The 24,199-nt window shown below is 36.7% G+C and overlaps 1 protein-coding gene across 3 annotated transcripts in view; it reads right to left on the reverse strand.

Annotated features, from left to right (window-relative positions):
• The window catches only part of ofd1 (OFD1 centriole and centriolar satellite protein), a 137,675-nt gene extending 122,820 nt beyond the window's left edge, over positions 1-14,855 (reverse strand). For 2 of the 3 annotated variants that reach the window (XM_039743606.1, XM_039743603.1), the window contains exons 1-6: positions 14,784-14,855; positions 12,707-12,864; positions 11,380-11,482; positions 7,769-7,969; positions 806-874; positions 173-197 (exon numbers count right to left, since the gene is read on the reverse strand). In XM_039743606.1, coding sequence (XP_039599540.1) covers positions 173-197; positions 806-874; positions 7,769-7,969; positions 11,380-11,475 — 391 coding nt within the window. In that variant the 5' untranslated portion in view covers positions 11,476-11,482; positions 12,707-12,864; positions 14,784-14,855. Of the gene's footprint in view, positions 1-172; positions 198-805; positions 875-7,768; positions 7,970-11,379; positions 11,483-12,706; positions 12,865-14,764 lie in introns of all 3 variants that reach the window. The other variant, XM_039743604.1, reaches the window with a different exon arrangement.
• Between the last annotated feature and the right edge of the window lie 9,344 nt (positions 14,856-24,199).

Raw genomic sequence — 24,199 nt, forward strand, 5'->3', positions numbered from 1 at the left:
TATGACAAAGAACATTAAGCATAAGTACTAGTATTTTAAAAGAAATTACCACCTTGGAGGCCAGTTCATAAGCAAATCACAAATTATTTAACTTTTCAAAGGTTTTTTTTTATATAAACAAAAATCACACAGAAAAAAAATTAAGAAAATTATTAGAAATTAAAATTCTTACCTTTCTCGTTCTGTGCATTTGAAATCTAAATATAAAAAAGCAAAATATCTCATATTAAAAATACATACATACACAGACAGACAGATAGAAGTGTCCACAGATCTATGGTTTTGAGCTGTAGTGGGCATCTTTTACAAATTGTGATTGTAAATGAATGATAGAAGTAGCACTTAGGATGTGCTTTCGGATTCAGTGTGCACAAACACAACACAAAAAACAGGTTTCAAGGTACAGTTAAAAGAATATATGGAGACACAGTTTAAGAGTAGGCTGATTACAAATAACCATGTTACCATAAATGTATTTTTATTAACCTGTTTATCCAGGGGAGGATTGTGGGAAAAGTTGGAGCCTATCCCACCAAAAAAAATAATAATAATAATAATTATTATTATTAATATGCAGAAATAAAATTTCTTCCACCACCAGCACACACAGAATTATACTTGTTTAACTTTTAAATTAAAATCTTAAGTATTTACATAACATACAATTAGATGCAACTGTCTGAGTGATTATTACTGCATTTTTAGTCAATTTAACTTTTATTAAAACAAAACTTTCCAAAATAACCGTATGTCAACCAAGACGACACGTTTCACATAATAAGGTTGCAAAACAAAAAATACTTACTAAAGAATTATATAGTCCAGATTTTGGGCTGACTTTCAAAAGATGAAGGATGTCTTCAACTAAAAACTTCTTTAAGGATAAAAACATTTGAATGTTATTAGATACTGCCTAGTTTATCTAAATCACCAAAATCATGAGGAAAAGCACCATTATTCCAAAAGAAGAAATAAATTATACCCTATTTAAATCCATTTTTACTTGGGAAAACCACAGAAAGTATAGTGATGGGGTTAACATTTGAACTTTGTTTTGTTTTTTTGAACAATTTTCAATGGATTTATACATTTTTAGAGTGATGGTTATGTGCATATATGTGCCACGTTGCAAGTCTGTAGAGGGTAATTCAAAAACACATCTCTTGGTTCGAGGCAAATTCACCGCACTTGCTAGCTTTGCAAAATGCTACAAGACCACTGATATTGCGGGATAAAAATCACACAAGTAGATTTTGCTCTACAGACATAATAAACTTTTATTTTTTGTTCACAATTGTGCCTAAACTGCAATGCAACTAAAGAATAAATAAGATTCTTTCATTTCATACCATGTAATAAAATACTGGCCTACATTAATTACTAAAAAATATGCATCACAATTTACACACAGTTTACTTTTTTGATTCATATTTAATTTTTATAATAACCAGTTCAGGGCCCACTCTTCACAGTCTAACCCTAACCCTGAATTTGTTTAATCTTTAAAATAGAAAGGTATAGGGGGAAATTAGACCAAGTTTGAAACAATTCCCAAAGTTATTAAAGCTCTCAAAAGTATTAACAAAACTAATGAAACAGAATTCTTTCAAATGAACAATGAACCACACTCTTAATTATACAATCATAAATTAAAAAAAACATTCAAGAAGAAAACAGGAAGCAAAGCTGCACTCAAGTAATTCAGGGAACCAACTACATACAAAATGATGACAAATTAGCGAATAAATGACCAGAAAAAATTGAAACACTGAATAATCTCTTCTAGTTTGTAGCTTAATTTCAAAAATCAGCAAACTTTGTTGGAAGTTTTTAAGGGTATATTTTAATTCATCATCATCAAATGCTGTCCTGTATCAGAGGGTCAACTCTCATTTTTCCAATCTTACTCGATTTTTCTTCCTTTGCTTTTTTTATTGTCTATGCTTGCCTCTAAGATATTTACGACCAGACTTTCCCCATCCCCATTATAATATGCCAAGAAATCTTCATCTACTCGTAGAGGTTTTCTTGTTTTCATTCGGAGGAACACCTCTTTGTTAGTTATCTTGTATTTCCCGCTTATTCGTGGAATTCTTCTATAGCTGTTGTTCAGAAGCATTTATATTCTTCATTTTCAAATCTTCACTGAGTGCCCATGTTTCACACCCATACTCCAAAACTGAAAAATGTAACATTTTAGCAATTTCTATTTTTCACTTAAAGTTTTAAACCTCCTTTCATTTGTTGTTTATGTTTCCATTAAGCATCTTGGCCTTTCCTGATCGTGTTCTTAGTGCTTTTGTACATTTCCAAGATTCAATTATCCAGCTTCCCAAGTATTTTCACTGTTTAACCTGCAACAGTTTCACTCTTTTAGCCAGTAGCTCACATGTTTCCCGTAGTCTTAAAAGATTATCCTTACTTTGATTTTGCTTATGCTTAATTCCAGTCCATATTTCCTTTTTTTCAATCATATTGTCGATATGTTTCTGTAGGTCTAATTTGCCCTGTACAATCAGGACTGTGCCATCTGGATATCTTATCGTTTAGGGAGGTGTCCCCCAGTGTTTATTTCTTTATCGTTCTCCAGGGCAGCTGTTATTAAATGTTAATTCTATAAATTGATCAATAAAGATGATACAATACATCCCTGCCTTACTCCTTTTTTCTTTATTTATTTTTTTTTTTTTTTAAAATTGCAAAGTATCTTGAGTTTCCATTAGTTTCCATTTCCATTCCAACATAAGCTTCCCGATTTCAATTTATGGTATACCAGCCTGTTGTATAATGTCCAGTAATTTAATATGTTTTGTGTTATCAAATGCTTTTCCATAATCAATTTAGCATATATATATATATATATATATATATATATATATATATATATATATATATATATATATATATATATATATATATATATATATATATATATATATATATATATATATATATATATATATATATATATATATATATATATATATATATATATATATATATATATATATATATATATAAAAGTTTTTACTTCTTTCTAAAGCTCTTTTGCAAAAGACTCTTACTTTGAAAATTGTACTTGTCATTTCTTTGCCCTTCCTGAAATTTACTCAGTTCTCTGGTAGATTTTGTTGTTGTTTTTAGGTGCATGCGTATATTATGCACAAAGGCCTATTTCTTTCTGTCCATCCATCCTCATGAAACAACTTATGGGGAAGGAGAGGGGTAGGTTCCCGTGGGGAAATTTTGTTGAGATGAGGCACACTTATCTTCAGTTTCAGATGTAACTGTAAGAAGTTTTAAAATTGCAAAATGTCCCATTGAAAAGCATTGGCAGCTATGCGAACTCATCAGTCTTAGACTGAAAAACATTCTGTGCAAATTCAACGAGGAATTAGATTACAGTTTGAATTTTACCCAGAGAGCGGTTGCTTGAACTGTTTTCATCTTTTACTCATCTGACAGCCACTTGGATGCCCAATGCAAGCAAGTCAAATGCCAGGCAGAGTGCACATGTGCCATCAAACAGCTCTCACAGCAGCACTCTTCTACTGCGGCTTTAGGCGAGTCAACTTATAAAATATATTAAAAAAAAAAAAAAAAAGGACTGAATTGAACAAGGTTATCTGCAGATTATTAATGTAATAGAACAAACATTATCAATCTGCAGCTAAATGGTGTTTGAACTAATTAATAGCACAGGAAAAGAACAGTTGTCTTAACTAATACAAACATAGGGTAGGTTTAAAAGTGGACAGTGGCACTGGGAAGTAGGAAGCTTCAGTGATTCAAGCCCCTGATCTTTCAGTCTCAGATGTATATGAACAATCACTGTAAGCTTCTGACCTCCTTCCACATTGTGTACCATTTGTATTCTCATTTTACAATAAATATGTTACTTTCTTATTTATATAATTTTAATGAATTACTGTGTTTTAATTAATATTATTATATAGATGGGGAGCTTATTTCAGTTCCTTTTCTCTGTTCATAGGTTAATATTCATAGTGATGTTATGCTAGTATTGGTCATTTTGTATTAATAGATATTTACTATTTTACTGCTAATTACTGGATATTACTCTTTTTTAACTTTTACTGAATTTATTTAAAGCATGTAACATTCCATACAATCAAGTCAAACTTAAAACTAAATTCAATTCAACCTCCAACCATGAGAAAGAGAGAAAGGCCAACAGCCAGAGTAAAACTTTTGAAAGCAGTATAGAGGGAAAGCAGTTGAAGTGTGTAATCTAAAATATTATTGATTAGATCCTGCCAGGTTTTCAAAAATGTTTTGAACATATCCTCCAAGAGAGAATTTGAATTTTTCCAATTTCAAATAATACAGAATATAACATCAGTTGCCCACTGACATAACAGAGGTGGGTAAGAATTCTTCCAGTTGAGCAAGATAAGTCTATGTGCTAATAGTGAAGTAAAGGCAATTACAGTTTGGTTGTCCTTCTCCACTTTAAGCCCATATGAGAGTACACCAAGTACAGCTGTTAATGGGTTAGTAGGAATTGTGACACCAAGTCTGTCTGAAAGGCACTTATCAAGATTTTTATCCAGAATGATGTTACTTTGGTGCAGGGCCTAAACATATGGCCTAGTGAAGCTGGAGCTCGATTGCAACGTTGGCAAGTTGGACCTTGCCATGGAAACGTTTTGAGAAACCTTAAACGAGATAGAAGTGCTCGATAAAAAAAAAATTAAGTTGAATAATTGAATGCTTTGTGCATATGGAGCTTGAGTGAATTCTGTGCATGGCTGCCTTCCACTCTTTTTCTGAAATGTTGAGCAAGAGATCCTTTTCCCCACTGTACTTCAGGATTTTTAAAAGGAAGGGACTTTAAAATGGTTTTATATATTATAGAAATGCTTTCCAAGTCTTGAAGACTGATCAGTATCTCTTCTGGAATATAAAAAGGTAGGAGGTGAGGAAAATTGGGCAGATTTTGTTTAGTTCTACTTTGGAGATAGTGGAAAAATTGTGTTGATGGGAAACAATTTAGAATGTAATTGTTCTTTCCATGCAAAGACATTACTGTATTTATATACACATCTCTAAATGATTTAATCCCATACATTTTCCAAACATTAAAAACTAAGTTTGAGAGGATGGAAAAAGGTGGTTATCATGTAGACATGCCACAGATAAAATATTCTCTAACTTGAAGCGTTTCCTACATTGGTTCCATATTCTGAGTGAATGAAGGATAATTTGGTTGTTAGCATATTGACGATACCTTGAATTTACTGGTGTACAAAGCAAGGAATACAAAGAGGTACTGCAGAATTTTATTTCTATTGCAGACCAAGCTAGTGTGTATTCATCTATTTGTGTCAATGTCCAGGTTTTTATAGCTTGTATGTTTGCCGCCCAGTAATAAAATGGAAAATTAGGTACAGCCATGCTACCTTCCGATTTAGGTCACTGTAGGGTCGCCCTTCGGATGTGTGGATATTTCTCATCACAAATAAATAAGGTTATGACTGAATCCAATTTCTTAAAAAATGATTTTTAATGTATATGGGGAAGTTCTGAAATAGAAACAGAAGCTTAGGGAGGGTGTTCATCTTGATAGTGTTAATTCCCCCTGCTAAAGTAAGGGAAGGGTAGTCCATCTATGTGCGTCTTGTTTAATTTTGTTCATGCAAACACCAAAATTTTTTGTTGAAAAAGAGCTTTATATTTACTTGTGATGATTACCCCCTACATATTTATTTAAACTGATCTACAATGATAAAAAAAGTGTCCAGTCTGATGCTGTTTACGTGAGAATTCACTGGAAAAAGCAGTTTTGTTCAAATTAATTTTGAGTCTAGATATCTTTTGAAATTCATCTAGTACATTTAGAGCTGTAGGCACTGAATTTTGTGGGTCTGATATATACAGTACCATATCATCTGCATATAGTGATATTTTCTGTTCAATTCCTTCTCTGAAAATCCCTTTGATCTCTGATGCATTTCTAAAGTGAACAGCCAATGGCTCAATGGTGATTACAAACAGCAGTAGTGACGAAGGGATATTACTCTTATAAGGATACTTTCAGAAATGGTATGTTTAAGAAAACTGAGCAACAATTAATTACAGACCCTCAACCACTGACACACATCAATGCATTTTCACATCACTTGAATTACAATCTGCGGTGTATGAAAGCTACTGAGCCACCACAGGCATTTTGTGCTTCGTTTTTAACTTCAATGTAAAGTGCTGTTACAAAGCACAAAATTAATACATGTAATTTCATTATTTTTATTACTTTTGAATATGACTCAATCCTACCAACTCTTAGATTAAGTAAATAAAAAATGTGAAATACTCTAACATTCACATCAGTTAACTCAGTCACCACACCTGAATGTTAGGCCATGCATACATTGTCTAACTTGGTTTAATACTTTTAAGCAGTATTTTAAATTTGTGCAAGTTTCGATCTTTGGCTTTGCCTGTTTTTGGAATTGGGCTGAATAAACATTTAAAAAAAAAAAAACAACTTTTGTAACTATGTATTTTAGATTTTATTCTTTAGCTTTGTTAACTCTCCCCCTTTCCCTGGTGCTGGTATTTGGTTAATTCTTTATGTTTTACTGCAGGGCAAATCTGCTACTATTTGTCTAATTTCTTCCTCATTTGTATAAATTTTGTTCTACTAATATTTCTCTACAGTCTGTGCCTTCTCTTATAGACTTACTACATAATTCTTCCGTATACTCTGCCCAGCTTTTCAAAAGTTCTTCACCTTCTGTGATTATATTCCCATGTTCATCCTTAGTTCCAGCTGATAGTATTACTTTTATTGAGAGTTAGTTCTAGTAATGGCCTATGTGTTATATCTAATTCCTCTAACCTTTTACATTTATTTTCAAAGTATTCTTCTTTGGCTTTTCTAAATTCCTTATGAATTTGTTTATATAGAATTGTATATACTTTATACATGTTCAAATGCTCTGGTGAAGAAGAGTTTATATTTCATTCCTTGCTGCATTCAATTCAATGTTTTTTTACCATCATCCAATCCTTTTTATCTGATTGCTGATACTCACATACTGCATTTGCTCTTTTAACAGTTTTTTTTTTTTAATTTTGCAAAATAGTTTTCCTGTATGCCATACTTAGAACCTCCTCAGTGTTGTCTATCTTTTCCTTAAGTTGTGCTGTGAATTTTGGTCTTATTGCTTCTTTTTTAATAACTTTTATTTCATTGCTTTATTGTCTTCTTTTCCTTGGTTTTCTTTAGTTTAATTCTAAATGATACAACTACTGAGATGTGGTCAGATCCACAATCAGCTCATAGTCTTACCATACCATTTCAAAAGTATCTACTATGATGTAGTCTATATGGTAACATCCAGGTGTCTCCTTATTCAAAGAGAAAGAAAATGCATGTATTTTTGACTGTTAAATTCTGCTTCCTTGAGAATTCTAGAAGTCTTTCCCAATTTTGCTTTCTCTCACCAAATCCATATGGCCCTATTATCTTATCTTCTCTTTGTTTTCCCACCTTTGCATTAAATTCCTACATTATTATTAGGAATTCTTAATGGTGTTTCATTCTTTTAACAAGCACATTAAGACCTTTTTAAAATACTGCAGTTACTTCCTCATCTTTAATTGGGGAAGAAATCTGGATTATTGGCATTACTATTTTATTTAAGAACAGGAAACATTATGATAAATGAGAAGTGCAACATGATTATTATTTATTTATGTACATTCCAAAAGTGAAAAGGGATAAATAAGGATATTACTGTACCTTTGTCTTTTCCAAACCACTCTCAGGATAAAAAACAGACAAGGAGTATTCATAACCACACTTTTGCAGATGATCTGCAACCAAACTGTTTGAGGCATGGAGCAGGAAAGAATTTTCTTGCACAATAACCGTTTTCAGAGGGACATCCCCACCAAGAAGTGGTTGCTTAAGTTCGTGGATTAGCTGATTTCGAAGCTGTATCTATTTGTTAAAAAAAAAAAAGGAATGATAAGCAATTTATACATTGAGAAAAATTATAAATTTTAATCCTCAATCAAAAATGACCACCACCATCGTTTTACAGGTATAGCACTGCTAACTTAAGAAAACATGCACTGAAATGTAAAATGCAAGTAATAAAGGATTCAGAATCTAAAACAATGACCATTTGTATCTTGAAGAAAAAAAATATGCAAAAGTATAACAGAACAGTCAAATGTCTATCTAAGAATAATTTTGACACAGAATACTGGTAGAGGTGCTAACACAAGCACATTTAATGCCATGATAAAAGGTGTCACGTTTGCATACAAAACAAAAATCCATTTGTAGATAAAACATGCTAAATTAAGATGGTACAAACATTTTCCAAGATAAAAAATAAAACACACATTGAGCATATTTATTAAGGGGGCATGCATTTCTGTTTGGTTAGGCTATTCGGGTTTTTTTTCTCTCTTTTGAGCAGCCACATTTCATTTAAAATTGCAATTTACACAATAGAATATCAAATTATCTTTAAATGTATTCCAAGTGGTTCTTGGCAGTAGTACAGCAAATGTTCATATTCCCAAAAAACAAAAAAATTCATTCTCAAATTGGCTTTGTGTGACTGTACATGTGGGCGTGTGCATAAGAGGGTCCTGCAATGGATTGGCACAACAGGCAGGGGTGATTACAGCTATGGATAGATCTGGAATATGCAGGTGTGCAGATATGATGATTATTGTTAGCATTTTACAATTTTCAGCAAAAGTAAAAATCAAAAAGAATATCAGCAAATCTTTCACAGTAAAATTTCTACAAACTGGCATTTCTGATCCTTAGAAACTAAACCAGACATATCAGTAACAAAAGCAGTCCATTTTTTTAGTGTGCAAGTCTGTTATATCATGTGCATGAAATCTAAATAAACACAATCTTGAAAAGCTGAGTTAGAAAACATTTAGTATTAAATATTATGTATTATAGGGCGGCACGGTGGCACAGTGGGTAGCGCTGCTGCCTCGCAGTTAGGAGACCCAGGTTTGCTTCCCGGGTCCTCTCTGTGTGGAGTTTGCATGTTCTCCCCGTGTCAGCATGGGTTTCCTCCCACAGTTCATGTAAATCTAGTTTTTTTTTTTCTTGCGTTTTATTTATCATCTTATAAGCTTTAGGCCCAATGAAAAATCTAACTATATCCAAAATCAGAAATGATAAGAATGCTTTACTCATGGCTGTTCTGCACTTTTTGAGGGATGCACCCTTTAACACAAAATAAGTCTTCTCCAAATAAGCCATACCAGGAATAAATCGGATATGTCAGCTATGCAAAGAACATCACAGATACCCACGGACTGGTGTGGTTTTTCTTGATCCAGACAGAAGATTAGCTCTTCTCCAAAGTTCTTCAGAATTGTTGTTTATATTATTAAAAGGAATGAGAGCAACACTACAACTGCACAGCAAAAAATAATTCATATGAACCAGCTAGAACATTTCTGGTCATTACCCTCAAAACCCATTAAATATATAAATCTCTTTGCCATTCCCTATTAAATTTGCCTTTTCACCTGTGGCAACTGACCCCTAATTGTATGCTAATAATGACAACAAATAAAAAACAAAAAGGGATATGCTCATTAGTATATTATGTCTTAAATAACCAAACCATGCAAAATAAGAATAGACTGAATAATCCCCATATGACATATGCAAATGTTTGCTATGCTACAATAAAAATTACCAAACCCAATTTTGTACTTTCTGGATTAACAGCAAAATCTAAAGTATAAACTGGGAAATAACTGCATGCTTAATTAAGGTACAAGTCCTATTAAAGCAAACATTGACTGGAATAAAACCTCATAGCCATGTCTGGGTGCGGGGGTGTGGGGAGGGAGGGGGGCAATAGGTTGCTAGGACTAATCTTTCAAACCCCATGAAGAAGAAGGGAAAAAAAAACACAAAAAAAAAAACAAACAAAAAAACAACCAACCACCAGGGTACTTAAATTCTACAACTTCGGGCAGCTGAAACCCACCCCTAATTCCTGCAGACAACAAACAACACTTTTCCAGGAGAAATCAGAAAGTTCAGATTTACAAGTGAAAAGTCTCCTCCCAGTTATGACGCACTTAGCGAAGAACTACTTGTGTACCTGCAAGAGATTTGGGTCAAATAACTAAAAGATGACATTCTCATCTTTAAGTAAAGAAAATGTATCACTCAGATCCTCAAAAATGCTATCCCAATTATGAAAAAGAAAGACAGTTCATCCTTAAGGCAGTCCTTAATGGTCAACTAGCTATAATACTGTATATGCAAACATAAGGACCAACTGGAATGCAGCTGTAGTTCTAGAACGCCAGTGTTTCGTAATATTTGAAGGTCAAAATTCAACCCACCCTTCCGAAGTCTTTAGGGGAATAGCTAGAAACATTTTTCAAGATTGCTCAGATTTTATAGAAGTTGAAACTTTTGTGTAGTGGAGAGGTTTATGTGTCCTAATGATACTTGAAAAAAAATACTACATGCAAAGATGATGTTTTTTTAATATATTACTTATCGCATGTGGTGTGTAGTGATAGCTGGGAAAAAAAATTTTGATGTCATGTTTTCATTCTGAACAGAGATCAACTTACTGACAGAATGGGCATCTACCTGTGAATTTCCCCTTGGGATTAATAAAGTATCTATCTATCTACCTGTATGGAGACGAGAGCTGGATCACACCAAACATTATAAACTACCCAATGAAAAATAAAATAATAAATTGTATTTATATAGTGCCTTTCCCATGAAAAACCCCATGCTACTCATGTCAAATAATCCATAAATCTAATCACCCACTTATATGCTCACATCGCACAAAATGTATTAATTTTTTGCTAAAATACAGGGTGAGTGAAAATTATGTTAACACTAATGGATTTTTTTATCTCGATCACACCTTTCCAAGTCGATGGATAGGTTGAGGTGGACCATTAACATGGCCTCCACACTCCCCTAGTTTGACACTCTACGATTTCTGTTTATGGGGTATGGTGAAGGAGCGCATGTATAGCAGGAAAGCACGTGATATCAATGACCTGAAGGACAGAATACGGACTGTGGTATCATCTATTCCCAGCAAAATGTGTGTCCGGGCTTTAAATGGTACTGTTGCTCGTTGTTTTTTGTGTGTTGAACAGGATGGTGAACAGGTTGAGACATTCCTGTAAATCATCTTGCACATATGAAGTATGTTGTGCAAATAAATTATTTCCGCCATTCAAATGTTAACATAATTTGGACTCACCCTGTAGTGTTAAATAAATTAAAAAATTCAGAACAATACATGGAAAGAAAAACGCATTGACATAGTATTTAGCATAGGCCCGAGGTGTTTGGGGGAGGAGGGGGTTACAAACCTTTAATGTATCCAAGATACCACGAGTCTTAAATGTCTGATAAAGCCTCTTGCGTAATTCTTCAGGGGAAATTTCTTCTTTATTTCCAGTTGACATTGTGTTTCTTTGGAGGTAAAAAAAGAAACTCATAAAAATTTCAAAATTAAAAAAAAAAATGTAAATATTTATTACAGTTTTTTGATTAATTCTACTTGAATAATAAAAACTATCCACTAGTGAAGATGTGATTTTGTACAGATAGCAAAAAAAAAAAAAATCATTTACACTACCAATGGCATAGCCATTTTGATTATATAAAAAAAATTATGCCTGCTTTATTTCCACGACACACAGACTTAGGCAAAAAAAGATAAAATCAAATTTAGTTACCCCACTTTGAATTTCAAAAATGTAACCTCATACTACAATCCAGAACATAAGAAAAGTTTTGACACAACCAGTGCACTGCACTGCACCTAGCCCAACATAGCTTGTTGATTCCAATTCATTTTTAGTAATTGTTTTTTATTTAGGAATCAGAACATAGTAACAAAATATAATCTAATCAAGCAAATGAAGATAACATAGAAAATACAATAGCAGGCCCCAAAGATAATCCATGAAACACGGCACCCAATAAACAACCAACTAAGGGAGCTTTACGCGCCCCAGATGAACTGATTCTTCATATAGGATAAAACAAACGGCTAAGCACAGGCCCAGCATGTTTACTTCATAAGTACAGTAATGAATTCTTGCCAACTCTTGAAAAAATTCTGAACACATTCATGTATAGAGGATTTGATTTTATCCACTTTGAGATGAAACAGAATATCGCATTCCCCTATGAAATACAGAAAGTGGATTCCTGTTATGCAGAACATATATTTTCATTCAAGTAGTTACTGTCAAAATTTTAAACACATCTATCATGTAATCTCAGTTGGTTTAAATTGAACAGATTAAGCTCTTTTGAGTTTTCTTCATAGCTTAAACTGTGTAGTGCTGGAATCAGTCTATTGGCTTTTCTGTAGACAAATGCTGTAATAAATATACTGCTTTAACGCTACCCGCAAACACCGGAATGGGGCTGACATGGCGGTTCCAGGTGTTTTTTATACCATAAGTATGAAAATAACAAGGCTTATGTACACTGGTTACACTTAATGTAATTGATGTAAATATCTGTCAGTTGCATATACTGTACAAAAAAACTTTTCACAAGTATCAGTTTCTAAATCCCACAGAGTTTGTAGTGCAGCACAACTGTTTCTCCAGTGTGTGTGTGTGTGTGTGTATTATTATATTATAATATATTATATATTAGAAATAAAGTTTGGATACAGACCTGTCTCTGCACAGAAGCCACAGTTGTAACCAATCTGTGACCCCAACCTCACCAAAATCTTGTTGTGATGTCACATATGGAGCAGGAGCCAACCATTCTCAGAAATTCTATAAATAATTCCAAGAAACTTTGCCAAAATACAATATAAACAAAGAAGACTGAAAAGAAAAGGAAAAAAAAAGTGTCATTACTATGAAATACACATTTTCTCATGTCATACAACACACAAATTCCATCCACATCCTCTTAAGTAGAGGTAATGAAATCAAAGCACCTACATTGCCAACACCAAAAAGAGTTGAATCACTTCTGGCATTTACGAGATTCAAACTGGCAACCTTCTGACTGCCAGTGCAGATCCCCAGCCTCAGAGCCACCACTTCAACCATGCTCATATACACATAAAGCATAAATTAATTTTAGCTAGAAATAGCATTTCGGATGCCATGTGTATGAGATAAGGCTCCTTTCTAGTGTAACCAAAAAAACCAAACTTCAAAACAAGACAGAGCGAGCGGTCAAGTGCAACATCTATGACATAACCAAGAACTTGCCAGAATATTATGGTTACAGAAAGAAAGGATAAACAGGGGCATATGGGATAACATTACCATGTATTGGACTAATTCTTAAAACAGCATTTGAATAACATGATAAAAGCGCATCTATCATTACCAAGTTGCTACTGGACTACCTATCCTTAGAGGTTTACCATTCTGAAATACAATCTTGTTGGAATCCATCAAACTATCCAGCCTATAGATTGGTCTCTGAATTAGGCTGACTAGTAACAGCTAAGACCACAACTACATACATGACACCTAACCATAATTTTATTTTACCCGAGATTTTACATTCTAATTATGCCCTTGCTGCCCCATGTCTAAACAATAGTTTGTTTCAGAGTGTTAAAGAGAACATTAAGCATCAACTGTAAGTGACATGCTTCTCTTTTATTCAAGTGTCTTGTCCAGTGCTGCCTGCTTTGAGGCACGGGTGTTTTTGGGCTTGCAAGAAGTTGCAAGAAGAAAAAAAAAAAAAACAGATTTCCAGGAAATCTATGCCTCTTGGAATATAGTTATTTAATAGTGATATAAACCTATCAAGAAACACAAATGATGACTATGGTGACAAAGAAGCAGCAAAGTTTTAATGGAAAGATGCGGTTTGCAACTTGCCGCACCCACCAGACGATTAACCACCTGGATTGGGACCCAAGCGCAGCAGTGCAATGGGTGACACCTCGGCTCCACACTAGTTTGAATGGACTGGAACAGTGTGAGGGTTTTGGGTTTCTTTTTTTTTTTTACCAATGGCTGGAGTGCCAATCCTGCCACCAACTTGCATGTTGGGCTGGATGCAGTTTAAAGTCCTACCTAGGACGAAGCAATTGCAGGTTAAAGGCCTTACTCAAGGGCCCAACAGACCAGAGTCACTTCTGTCGGTTAAGGGATTTAAACCAACAGCCTTCCGATCGCCCGTACAGATCCCTAGCCTCAGAGCCGTAGGAAAAACTGCACCCAAATACTTATGATCTACTGAAAAACTCAGAACTGCTGAAAATACTACCATCAAGTGTTCATTACTCTCAAATGCAAAAGATATATTCGAAACAATACCCCTTACGCTTTTGTCAATTAGCAGTTGCGGTCAGTATGACTTGAATGTCACTACATACAAGGCCATGTTTCTAGTTCCGATTCTACAAGATTCAATTATTAAACACTGTGGCAACACAAACTAATATAACCAGCTAATACATGGTTTACGCTTTTAAAAGTGCTACCACAAAGTAAACATACGTATTTAATAAGCTCTACAAATCCCATGCTCTTCATGGCATTTGAATTAACGATGTGCGTTCTAATATACAGTACTGTATTTACGTTAATCTGCACTCTGAACTTCACTGCCCAAACAAAATGCTTCTGAACGGCTCCGCACATATTACTTTTAAAGCTAGCATACTCGAAAAGGTCATTTTCATAAGCAACAAAAGATCATTAAAAACACATTCTTCAATGCAGTTGGAAAGAAAAAAAAATACAATAACCTTACATCAAACAGATATGCTCACCCTTTCATGAAAGTAAACTACTACTGTTAGGTAGCCAAGCAGAACAGAAGAACAGTTACTCCGGAAGTTAAACCCCTCGTTGCTAAGCAACTCTGTCACGCATATTTTCTATATCCGGATAGGTATACAGCGGCCCGGTTTGTGATTGGCCCCTCACAAGTAGAGCGGTTCTATCGAAGAGCAGGGCGGTTACTGAGTCTGAATTTCTCACATCTACTCTATACAGCGCGAACGTTCATTTTGTCCAAACAACAATCGTCTTGGTGACATCAAGTTATTTTATCGAGAATGGTGGAATAATCTACTTAAATAAACATTTAAAATGCAAAATATACGAAATTAAATCACACAATGTCTTGCACATAGAAACAAGTTGTTTTATCCCCAAAGGTAAAGTGATGCTTATTATTTAAGAAACGATTAAAGTCATTCGCGGGGAAGAGGTTGGGAGCATTCGCTGATAAAAGCGCTGCCGCACCCACCACACGATTTACCATCTGGATTGGGACCCGAGTACAGCGGGTAGCAGCCAGGAGCGGACTGGGTCTTAAAATCGGCCAGGGCATCCTTCAACGAGTGAGACGAGGTCGACCCACTCATCTCAATATTCATTGTAATCTTCTTAAAATGTGTGATGAGTACGCGGCACGCTACCTGCTATGAGCCTATAATATGAACTCTATCTAAACTGTTGCCAAACTTAATCTGTACACTGTTGTTTAGACACAATTTAAAATTTGACGACATGCTTAGAAATAAAATTTAATGAAAAATAAAAATGTAGTAACACGGCTTACATGTTTTTAGAGTACATGTCAAATGTCAATGTCCTGTCCAAGTGTCAGTACCCTAGTAGGCTAGTAGCTTACGCAGTTCGCTGCTTTTAGCAGCCACATCATCAACAATACTCATAGTGTTAGGTTTGGCTAGGATACTTTTCTCCACCGACATTAACATGAACGCCTCAAGATGTTCTTGCGTCATTGTGCTTCTCAGGCGACTTTTGATTCTGTTCAGCGCTGAGAATGATCTTTCACACTGTACTTGCGACACAGGAAGCGTTAGCAGTAACTTGTAGCGAGCCCAATGCTCTTGTAAGCATCAGTTAAGAGGTTCAACCGGAGTAGCAATTTGTAATGTATATGCTAACCGAAATGTTGCGGTATCGAAACAGAAATCGGCAAAAGGCAGGTTTGACCAAATTTTTCGCTGCAACGTTGTGTATTGACAACTAAAACAACTTGATGACGTAATACGGTATTTTATATAGGACTATATAAATCGCAGTACCGGACAAATAATGTTTAGTAGTTTAGAAAATTAATTTTAATGTCAAACAGTAACCAGTACAAAAATGTATTTCATGAAGCAGCCCAAATGCCCTAATGGCCAGCCCGCCCCTGGTGACAGCTCAGCACTACACTGGAACAGTGTGAGGTTTTTAATGGTGGCTGGAGTGCCAATCCTGCCATCAACCCCCACGTTTTCCCTGCTAGTTAGAGGATCTGCTTACAGGGCTGGATGCAGATTAACGTCATACCCAGGACGAAGGAATTGCAGATTAAGGGCCTGGCTCAAGGGCCCAACGGAGTAGGTTCACTTCTGGCATTTTACGCGATTCGAACCGGCAGCCTTCCGATTGCCGGCGCAGATCCGGAAGAGCAACGAAAATAATTAAAGTTGAATCCAGGAGTTTATATAGGGGTGGGCAAAAGTTGGTTTACAGTTGTTCGTATAGAAAAATATCTGCAGGTTATGATTATTACAATAGCTTTATTAACTCAAATGAATGGCACAGGGCACTTAAGTACAAATTTAATACTACTTTTACGAGTAGAAGGAAAAACATTTCATCAGTATTCCTTGGCTAGTAAACTAGTCCTAACTTCACCAGAATTTAGGAGAGCTCGTTATAGCTGTCCTAACTCGCTAGGAGCTGCAGAAGATGGCGTACAGGCAGAGATCAGCTCGCACATTTCAGCATGGAAACACTGGAGTCGTCAAAAGATTTAGATTTGACAGAGGTAGAATAATATTCGTAACAAAACATGTACGTTAGGTAATCGATCCATCTACGCCAGGCGTGTCGAACTCCAGTCCTGGAGGGCCGTAGTGGCTGCAGGTTTTCATTCTAACCCTTTTCCTAATCAACGAACAGTTTTCACTGCTAATTAACTTCTTTTCCCTTCATTTTAATAGCCCTGTTTTTAAGGATTCGGTGTTCTGAATTGATTTTTTCTTCATTAAATGGCAGCCAAACAGAATTGAGATGTGAAACAAGCCAACCAATGACCAGCTAAATTGGAATGTCAAACTCCAGCCAATTTCACTCCAACCAGTTTTTTAATGAGAAGGTAATTCTTGCTGTTAATTAAACTCGTTATTTAATTCTATGCCTCATTGCTGCTCTCATTCTGCCACAGCAGACATTTACAAAACTGTTGATTTTCTGTTTTTTTCTAAGAACACCATCAATATGTTTTGGAAACCTGAGAGATCAACCTTACTGAGGCCGTCACCTTTCTTTATTTTCAGATATTGTGTGATGGGCACCGGTGAGCTGGTCATGTGGCAGCTTATTTTGTGTCTCATTATTGTTTGGCTGCTCATTAAGGAAAAATAAACAACTAAGGGGCCTGAGTCAAGTTAATTAAAATTAAGGCAAAAGAAGTTAATTAGCAGCAAAAACTGGTCATTAGTTAAGAAGGTGGTTAGAATGAAAACCTGCAGCCACTGCGGCCGTCCAGGACTGGAGTTCGACACCCGTGATCTACGCGGCGATGCCATGCAATGTCAGCCGAAATGAAAGTGCTGATAACTTTAAATGTAAAATGCATGTTTGTAATAGCGATGATTTGGGTACGATACTCACAAACAACCATTTCTCGAATTTTGCACCAAACTTTAAACGCCATTACAACATGTAAGTTAACATGCAGATTTACTCATACATGCACGTAAATCGGCACGCACATAAAGGTAATTGACACAAATGTGTAGAGAAGCACGCATTTCCGAATCGCAAGCAATATCGTATGGCGATCACGGATGCGAACTATGTACTCCCCCGAAGGTATGCAAGACTGGATGGGTGGTTGACAGCGAAATGGCACACAAATACGCTTCGCGTTCTATTCCAAGAACCCCCTGAAACATTCTGGTTACAGTTTACAAGCTCGGGAAGGTTAAAGAAGGCATGCGGAGACTCACTGGGCGCTAGATAAATAGAGCCTCGCAGATGATAAGGTGGGTTACGGAGGGGAACACTGCACGCCAAAGAAGACGACGATCGGGAATTGTGGAAGAGTTAACTTGAGAAACAGCACAAGAATAGCTTTGGCTAATTTTAGAAACTATTACTTTATGAGGTTTCCGCTGGCCATAACAGCGTGAAGCTGATTAATCTAAAACAGGGGTCTCCGACCTTTTTTCCTCTGAGAGCTACTTTTACAAAATGAAAATGGCCGAGGGCTACTCATGTGTTCTAACGTTTATTCTCATTGCTTATTTCAATACAAACGAACTGAATAAGTTTGTTTTTCCTGGACATTTACAAAATGTTGGTGTCCACAACTCACATTTTGCATTAAAACATCACAAAAAATATTTAGTTCACCTGCAAGTGCATTTTGTATGTCTGTATGCATTTTCTAGTGTATCTCACACTATTGAATTAAAACATGAATGCTGTCAAAACAATGCAATTACAAATAAACAGATATTACTTATTCATTTGTCAGTTTGTTCCATGTCACCGTTTCACTTCACAAGAGTATTCACAGGTCCTGTTGCATGTATGATGTGTTTTTTAGTTAGTCAGATGACTGGCACTACATGGAGTCAACAAGAGAGACAGGTGTATGGTGGAGTGTAGCCACTTAGGTTCACTCTTATGGAGTCATTTAAATGTTCATCTGTTAGTCCTGTTCTGAACCTTGCGTTTAATGACATTCATTTCAGAAAAGGCAGACTCACAGAGGTATGTAGACCCAATAAAGCAGACATTTTCAGCGCTGCTTGGTGAAGATTCTTATAGTTATCTATCTACTAAGCTCCAGAAATGCTGAGAATGCTGTTGAGACTTTAACTGCACATTATTTTGAAGGTTTACTAATATATAATATATAAAATCCAATGTCTGTCTGTCCACTTTTCACGAGAGAACTACTTAACAGATTTAGATCGGTTTTTCTTCTATAATTTGCTTGAACATTCCGGTTGAATTTGCGACTTCTCTCACTTCGCTATGTATCGTAGTTCGCTTATGGTTACCAATTTATTTGCGCAAATCCAAGAAACAAGCAGCAAGCTGAGAGGAGGGGCCTCTCAGTCATCAGCTTAGGGGCATGTTCCTTAACTCTGCTTAACTAGCGAATGAGAGAACAATTGAATTTAACTTTGTTTGATATTTAAAATAAAATGTTACTTAGGTCTTGATGAGTTTGAGTCCAGATATTCTCTTAAGTGTATGCCACATTGAAAAGATACATTGCAATTCAGATTGTGGATCGTGATATAATTTTTTGGAAAGATCGCCCACCCCTAATTTGACTAATTAAGTTTTCAAATTTATGTACGATTCATTAACCCTTTGGTGAGCTACTTGGAAATGGTTTGCGAGCTACCGGTAGCTTGCAGGCGATGTGTTGGAGACCACTGGTGTAAAAGTATGTCTGTGCTTCATCCTTACATGTATCCATCCATTTTCTAAACCTGCTTTATTCCATTAGAGTCCAGCTGCAGGTGAGACAGTCTGAAGCACTGGACAGAATAAGTAGCCTTTTGGTTCCTACTCTCAAACCTGTGGACCCCATAGTTTTGAGACCTGTGTATTCAGCATTTATTACACGTCTAAACGATCCTAGGCCCCTCAGTTCTGCATCCAAAGCAAAACCACAGAATGGATGTCTTTTGTTATTGGTTTTATATATATATATATATACATATATATACATATATATATTTATACAGTGTATATATATATATATATATATATATATATATATATATATATACACACACACACACACACATACACGTATATATGTATATTTATATATGTGTGTTTGTATATATACAGTATATATATATAAATATATATAAGGTCTGTCTGGAAAGTATCCAGCCAAGTACTATGATAAATAGATACATTTATTGAAAAAATACAAGATACAACAAACATTGTACACAGGACAATGACGCCTCAGTCCCTTCACACAGTTCTTCCAGCATCTCTTCCACTGTTCAAAACACTCTGCAAAATCCTTTGTTGAAACTGCCATCGGTTGCCTTGTCGTATTTTCCTGAATCTTATCAACAGTCTTAAATTTCTTTCCTTTCAAAGGTGACTTTAGTTTTGGGAAAATGCCAGAAGTAGCACGATGCCAAATCTGGGCTGTAGGGCAACCATTTCTGAAGCTTTTGTACCACACTTCTATTTGCACTGCACTCATCAAAAATCTTCAGATAGTGTCCACGGGCAAATGTTCACACTGAACACAAAATTTGATGCAGATTTGTTGCTCTCCTTGCTCAGTCATTTTGAACACGACGGCCACACAGTACATATCCTTTACTCAATGGCATCTAGTGCCCCCAATGACTAGGCCAGTGAAGTCGTCATTGGTCACTCATGTGCAGTCCAGTCCACTTTCCTTGGCTGCCAGGTTACATTGATGCCACTCAAACCGTTCTTGTATAATTAACAATGGCTGGACATAACTTCCATCCATCCATTATCCAACCCGCTATATCCTAACTACATGGTCACGGGAGTCTGCTGGAGCCAATCCCAGCCAACATAGGGCGCAAAGCAGGAAACAAGCACTGGGCAGGGTGCCAGCCTACCGCAGGCCACGCACACACACACACACACACTAGGGACAATTTAGAATCGCCAATGCACCTAACCTGCATGTCTTTGGACTGTGGGAGGAAACCCACGCAGACATGGGGAGAACATGCAGACTCCACACAGGGAGGAACCGAGAACCCGGGTCTCTTAACTCCCCTACTCACTTAGCCACCTTAGCCACCTGGACATAAGTTTTTTGTGTAAATAAATAAAATGAATAAATTTTCTAGGTAAAGCAACACATTGTATTAAAAGTGTCTACTGAATCCAGTTAGTAAATTGTTTAATTATGCAATTGTAAAACAGGTAAAAATAAATGTCTTTGTGTTTCTCACATGAATACAAAGTGGTTCCGGGCCTCAAAATGTCTAAAGTGCTTGGAACTGTTGGAGGATTAAAACTGTCCTGACTGCAGCTACACACTTCTGACCAGGGCTGTGTGGAAGTTAAAGCCTATCCCAGCAAGCATATGATGCGATGCAGGAACAATCCCTGGAGCATTCACTGCTATACATACTCTCATTGTTTGTGTATGTCTGGCTCTTTCCATCTCAGTGCACATTACAGTAGTATTCTTTATGTTATTGTGAGGTGGCAACAATTATTATGTTTGCCTTCTTTTTCTTCTACAACTATTATAATTATTATCTTTGAGGTACAGCCTTAAACTACAAAACTCTATTGTGAGTTACAGTTTGCAGCTCATGGTGTCTGTGTAGGACACTATTTGTACTTTACTAATTTTCATGTCCTACCCTGATGTAAGACAAATGCTTTCCTAGACAGACTTTTAGTGTAATTCCTAGTAGTAATTCTGAGACTGTTGATAAATACGTGCCCAGGTTTTATTTTGCAGATTTATGTTTGTACCGATTCCTAACCCACTAAACTATAACTTAACTACAAAAATCATAATACAGCTTGGAAAGTTTAAAAACAATGCACCTGTTTTCAACTGAATCATGACATGATAAGACACATGAGAGTAGAGGCTAAAGAAGTTAACCTGTTCATGCACTCGGTGGGTCTTTAATAACTAATTCTTTCATTCATTAACAACATTTATCTAGCATTTTTCTAACCTACTCCTAGCCCTTTCTATAAACAGTGGGGAACCATTTCAATCACCATTAATGTGCAGCATTTATCCTAATGATACAATAACAGCCATTTTGCACCATTACGCTTATCACACATTAGCTATTAGGTAATGAAGTGGTCAGAGACATCGTTAGCCAGTTATAGAAAGGAAATGATTAGGGGGCGAGAATGGACAGGATCATGATAGGCAGTTTAGCCAGGACACCGGGAAGCAAGCAACTCTTTTTGGAATATGCCCAGGAATATTTTGTATTCACAGAGAGTCAGGTCCTCGGTTTTACAACTCATCTAAAGGATCCGACCATTTTTCATGACAGTGTCCCTGTCACTGCACTGAGACTTTGGGATCCACACACAGACCACAGGGTAAGTGCCTCTTGCTGGCCTCACTAATGCCATTCCCAGCAGCAACCCAAGGTTTTAGTCTTCCAACCAAGTACTGGCTGGGCATTATCATACTTAGCTTAAGGTGGATTATCTGTTCTGGAATGCAGACGGTGTGGCTGCACCCAGCATTCACCTGTTTCCATTCCAATTTACAACTTTCATGTATGGTTAACTGGCAAATTCAAATTGGCTGAAATAGGAATGAGAGTGGATGTGTGAGCAGCTGAGTCCTATGATGGATTGCTGCCTCACCAGAGTATCCAATGCTTCTGGGACTGTCACTGTCTCGCTACAACCCTGAACTGGATACACTGGTTACAAGATGGATGGGTGGCTGCATTACATGGAGATTGTAAATTGGATTAGATTGCAAAGTGTGCAAGTGTGTTTTGCAATAAAAATGGCTGCTTGTGAAGTTCCCTGTTAACTCCTGCCATAGTTGCTATTACCAGGGTAGGCATTGACCATCCATGATCCTGAATTAAATATGCCAGTTACAAAGTGGATAGTTTGAATAAGCGCAGTCTGCCTCAACTGTTTAAAAACTTATGAGGTTACACAGTCCCTCCACAGGGATCCCCCCCATCAACCCTGAACAAGCCTGCGAGTCTGTAGTCAATTACACCAAAGAGCCAACTTGTGTGTGTGGCGGAACCAACCAACGTAGATGGGCTTTTGCGCCTCATTTGGGGTGCCATTATTGCACCTTATCATGGGCTGGGCTCAGTGTTCCACTGGGGTGCCAAGCATTTTCTTGATCAATACTGGGTTGATCTGGAGCCATGCAGTCCTAACATATGGAGCACTACAACTGGATTTTCAGGTTCACAACCGAGCCCAATAACATACCTAACCTGGTAGTACCAACCAGTCCTACAGTCCCTCCCATGTCTTTTGCTGCTTAGAAGAGACTCCTCATTTTAATCCAGAGACTGTAAAGGTCCCCAAGGTGATAAGTTAATGTTGGCAATGGGTCACAATGCTAATAATAAAATAATAATACATTTTATTTATATAGCATCTTCTACATACTCAAAGTGTTGCCTGTTATGTTTAACATTTGTATATATCAGTTGTTCTGAGACAAAAGTATGTTCTCTGAAGAGGTCATCTCATTAGACCTCAGCTGACCTTCAAGAAACAGATGCAAATCCATACTGACCTCTCAGCAAAGAGAACAGAATTGAGGTACAGCTTGTGAATTTTAAACAACTTTTGGGAATTCTCAGAAGACCAAGTCAAGTCAAGTTGGGAAGCCTGTACTGGTACAGTGCGCTGCTGCACGCACCACACGACAAAACAGCTCAGGATCCCGGTTGGAAACCACCCAGGTAGACACGCAGTCCAGTCCCACTCTCCAGAAATGACCGTCTATCTGCTGCAGCAAGGTGTTATGTGGGCGACCCCTTGTCCTGGTCCAGCCACTCAGGTCCCCAACAGTGAGGATCCTGTGAGCTGGATCACCCTCTGGGAATCGTGCTACATGGCCATAGTGCCGTAACTGACGCTCCCTCACAATGCAGGTAATGTGCCTCATTCAGGACTCTATGAGCAACCGCTCATTAAACACAAAGTCAAACCAACGGTACCCAAGGATTTTCTGGAGAGACACAGTACCAAAGGAGTCCAGTCTTCAACTCAGGTCACTGGATAGCGTCCATGTCTCACAACTATATAGTAAGAGTAGAGTACAGGAAGCACCAGGACTCTAAAGACGTGGACATTCATCCTTTTGCATAGATATTGGGACAGCCACACACACCCCTTTCCAGCGACCTCATGACCCCCAATGCTCTCCCAATCCGTCTACTGACTTTATAGGAAGAGTCACCAGAGACATGAATGTCACTGCCAAGGGAAGTAAACCTCTCAACAAAGGGCAGGGGATAATGCCAGTCCTACTGTTCTTGGTACAAGAAGGCGCACAGCTGATGTGAAAGTATGCTCATCACTCTGGGGGTTCAAGGGTGTGCAGTAAGTGTGTTTAAGTCTGTGAATTCACTCTGTTAGTGTCAAGGCTAAGTACTCCAAACCAGAGACCTTTGAGTTACATAGAAGCTCTGCCATTAGAAAA

Source organism: Polypterus senegalus, chromosome 2 (assembly GCF_016835505.1).
Source record: "Polypterus senegalus isolate Bchr_013 chromosome 2, ASM1683550v1, whole genome shotgun sequence".
In the NCBI taxonomy this organism is placed as follows: domain Eukaryota; kingdom Metazoa; phylum Chordata; class Cladistia; order Polypteriformes; family Polypteridae; genus Polypterus; species Polypterus senegalus.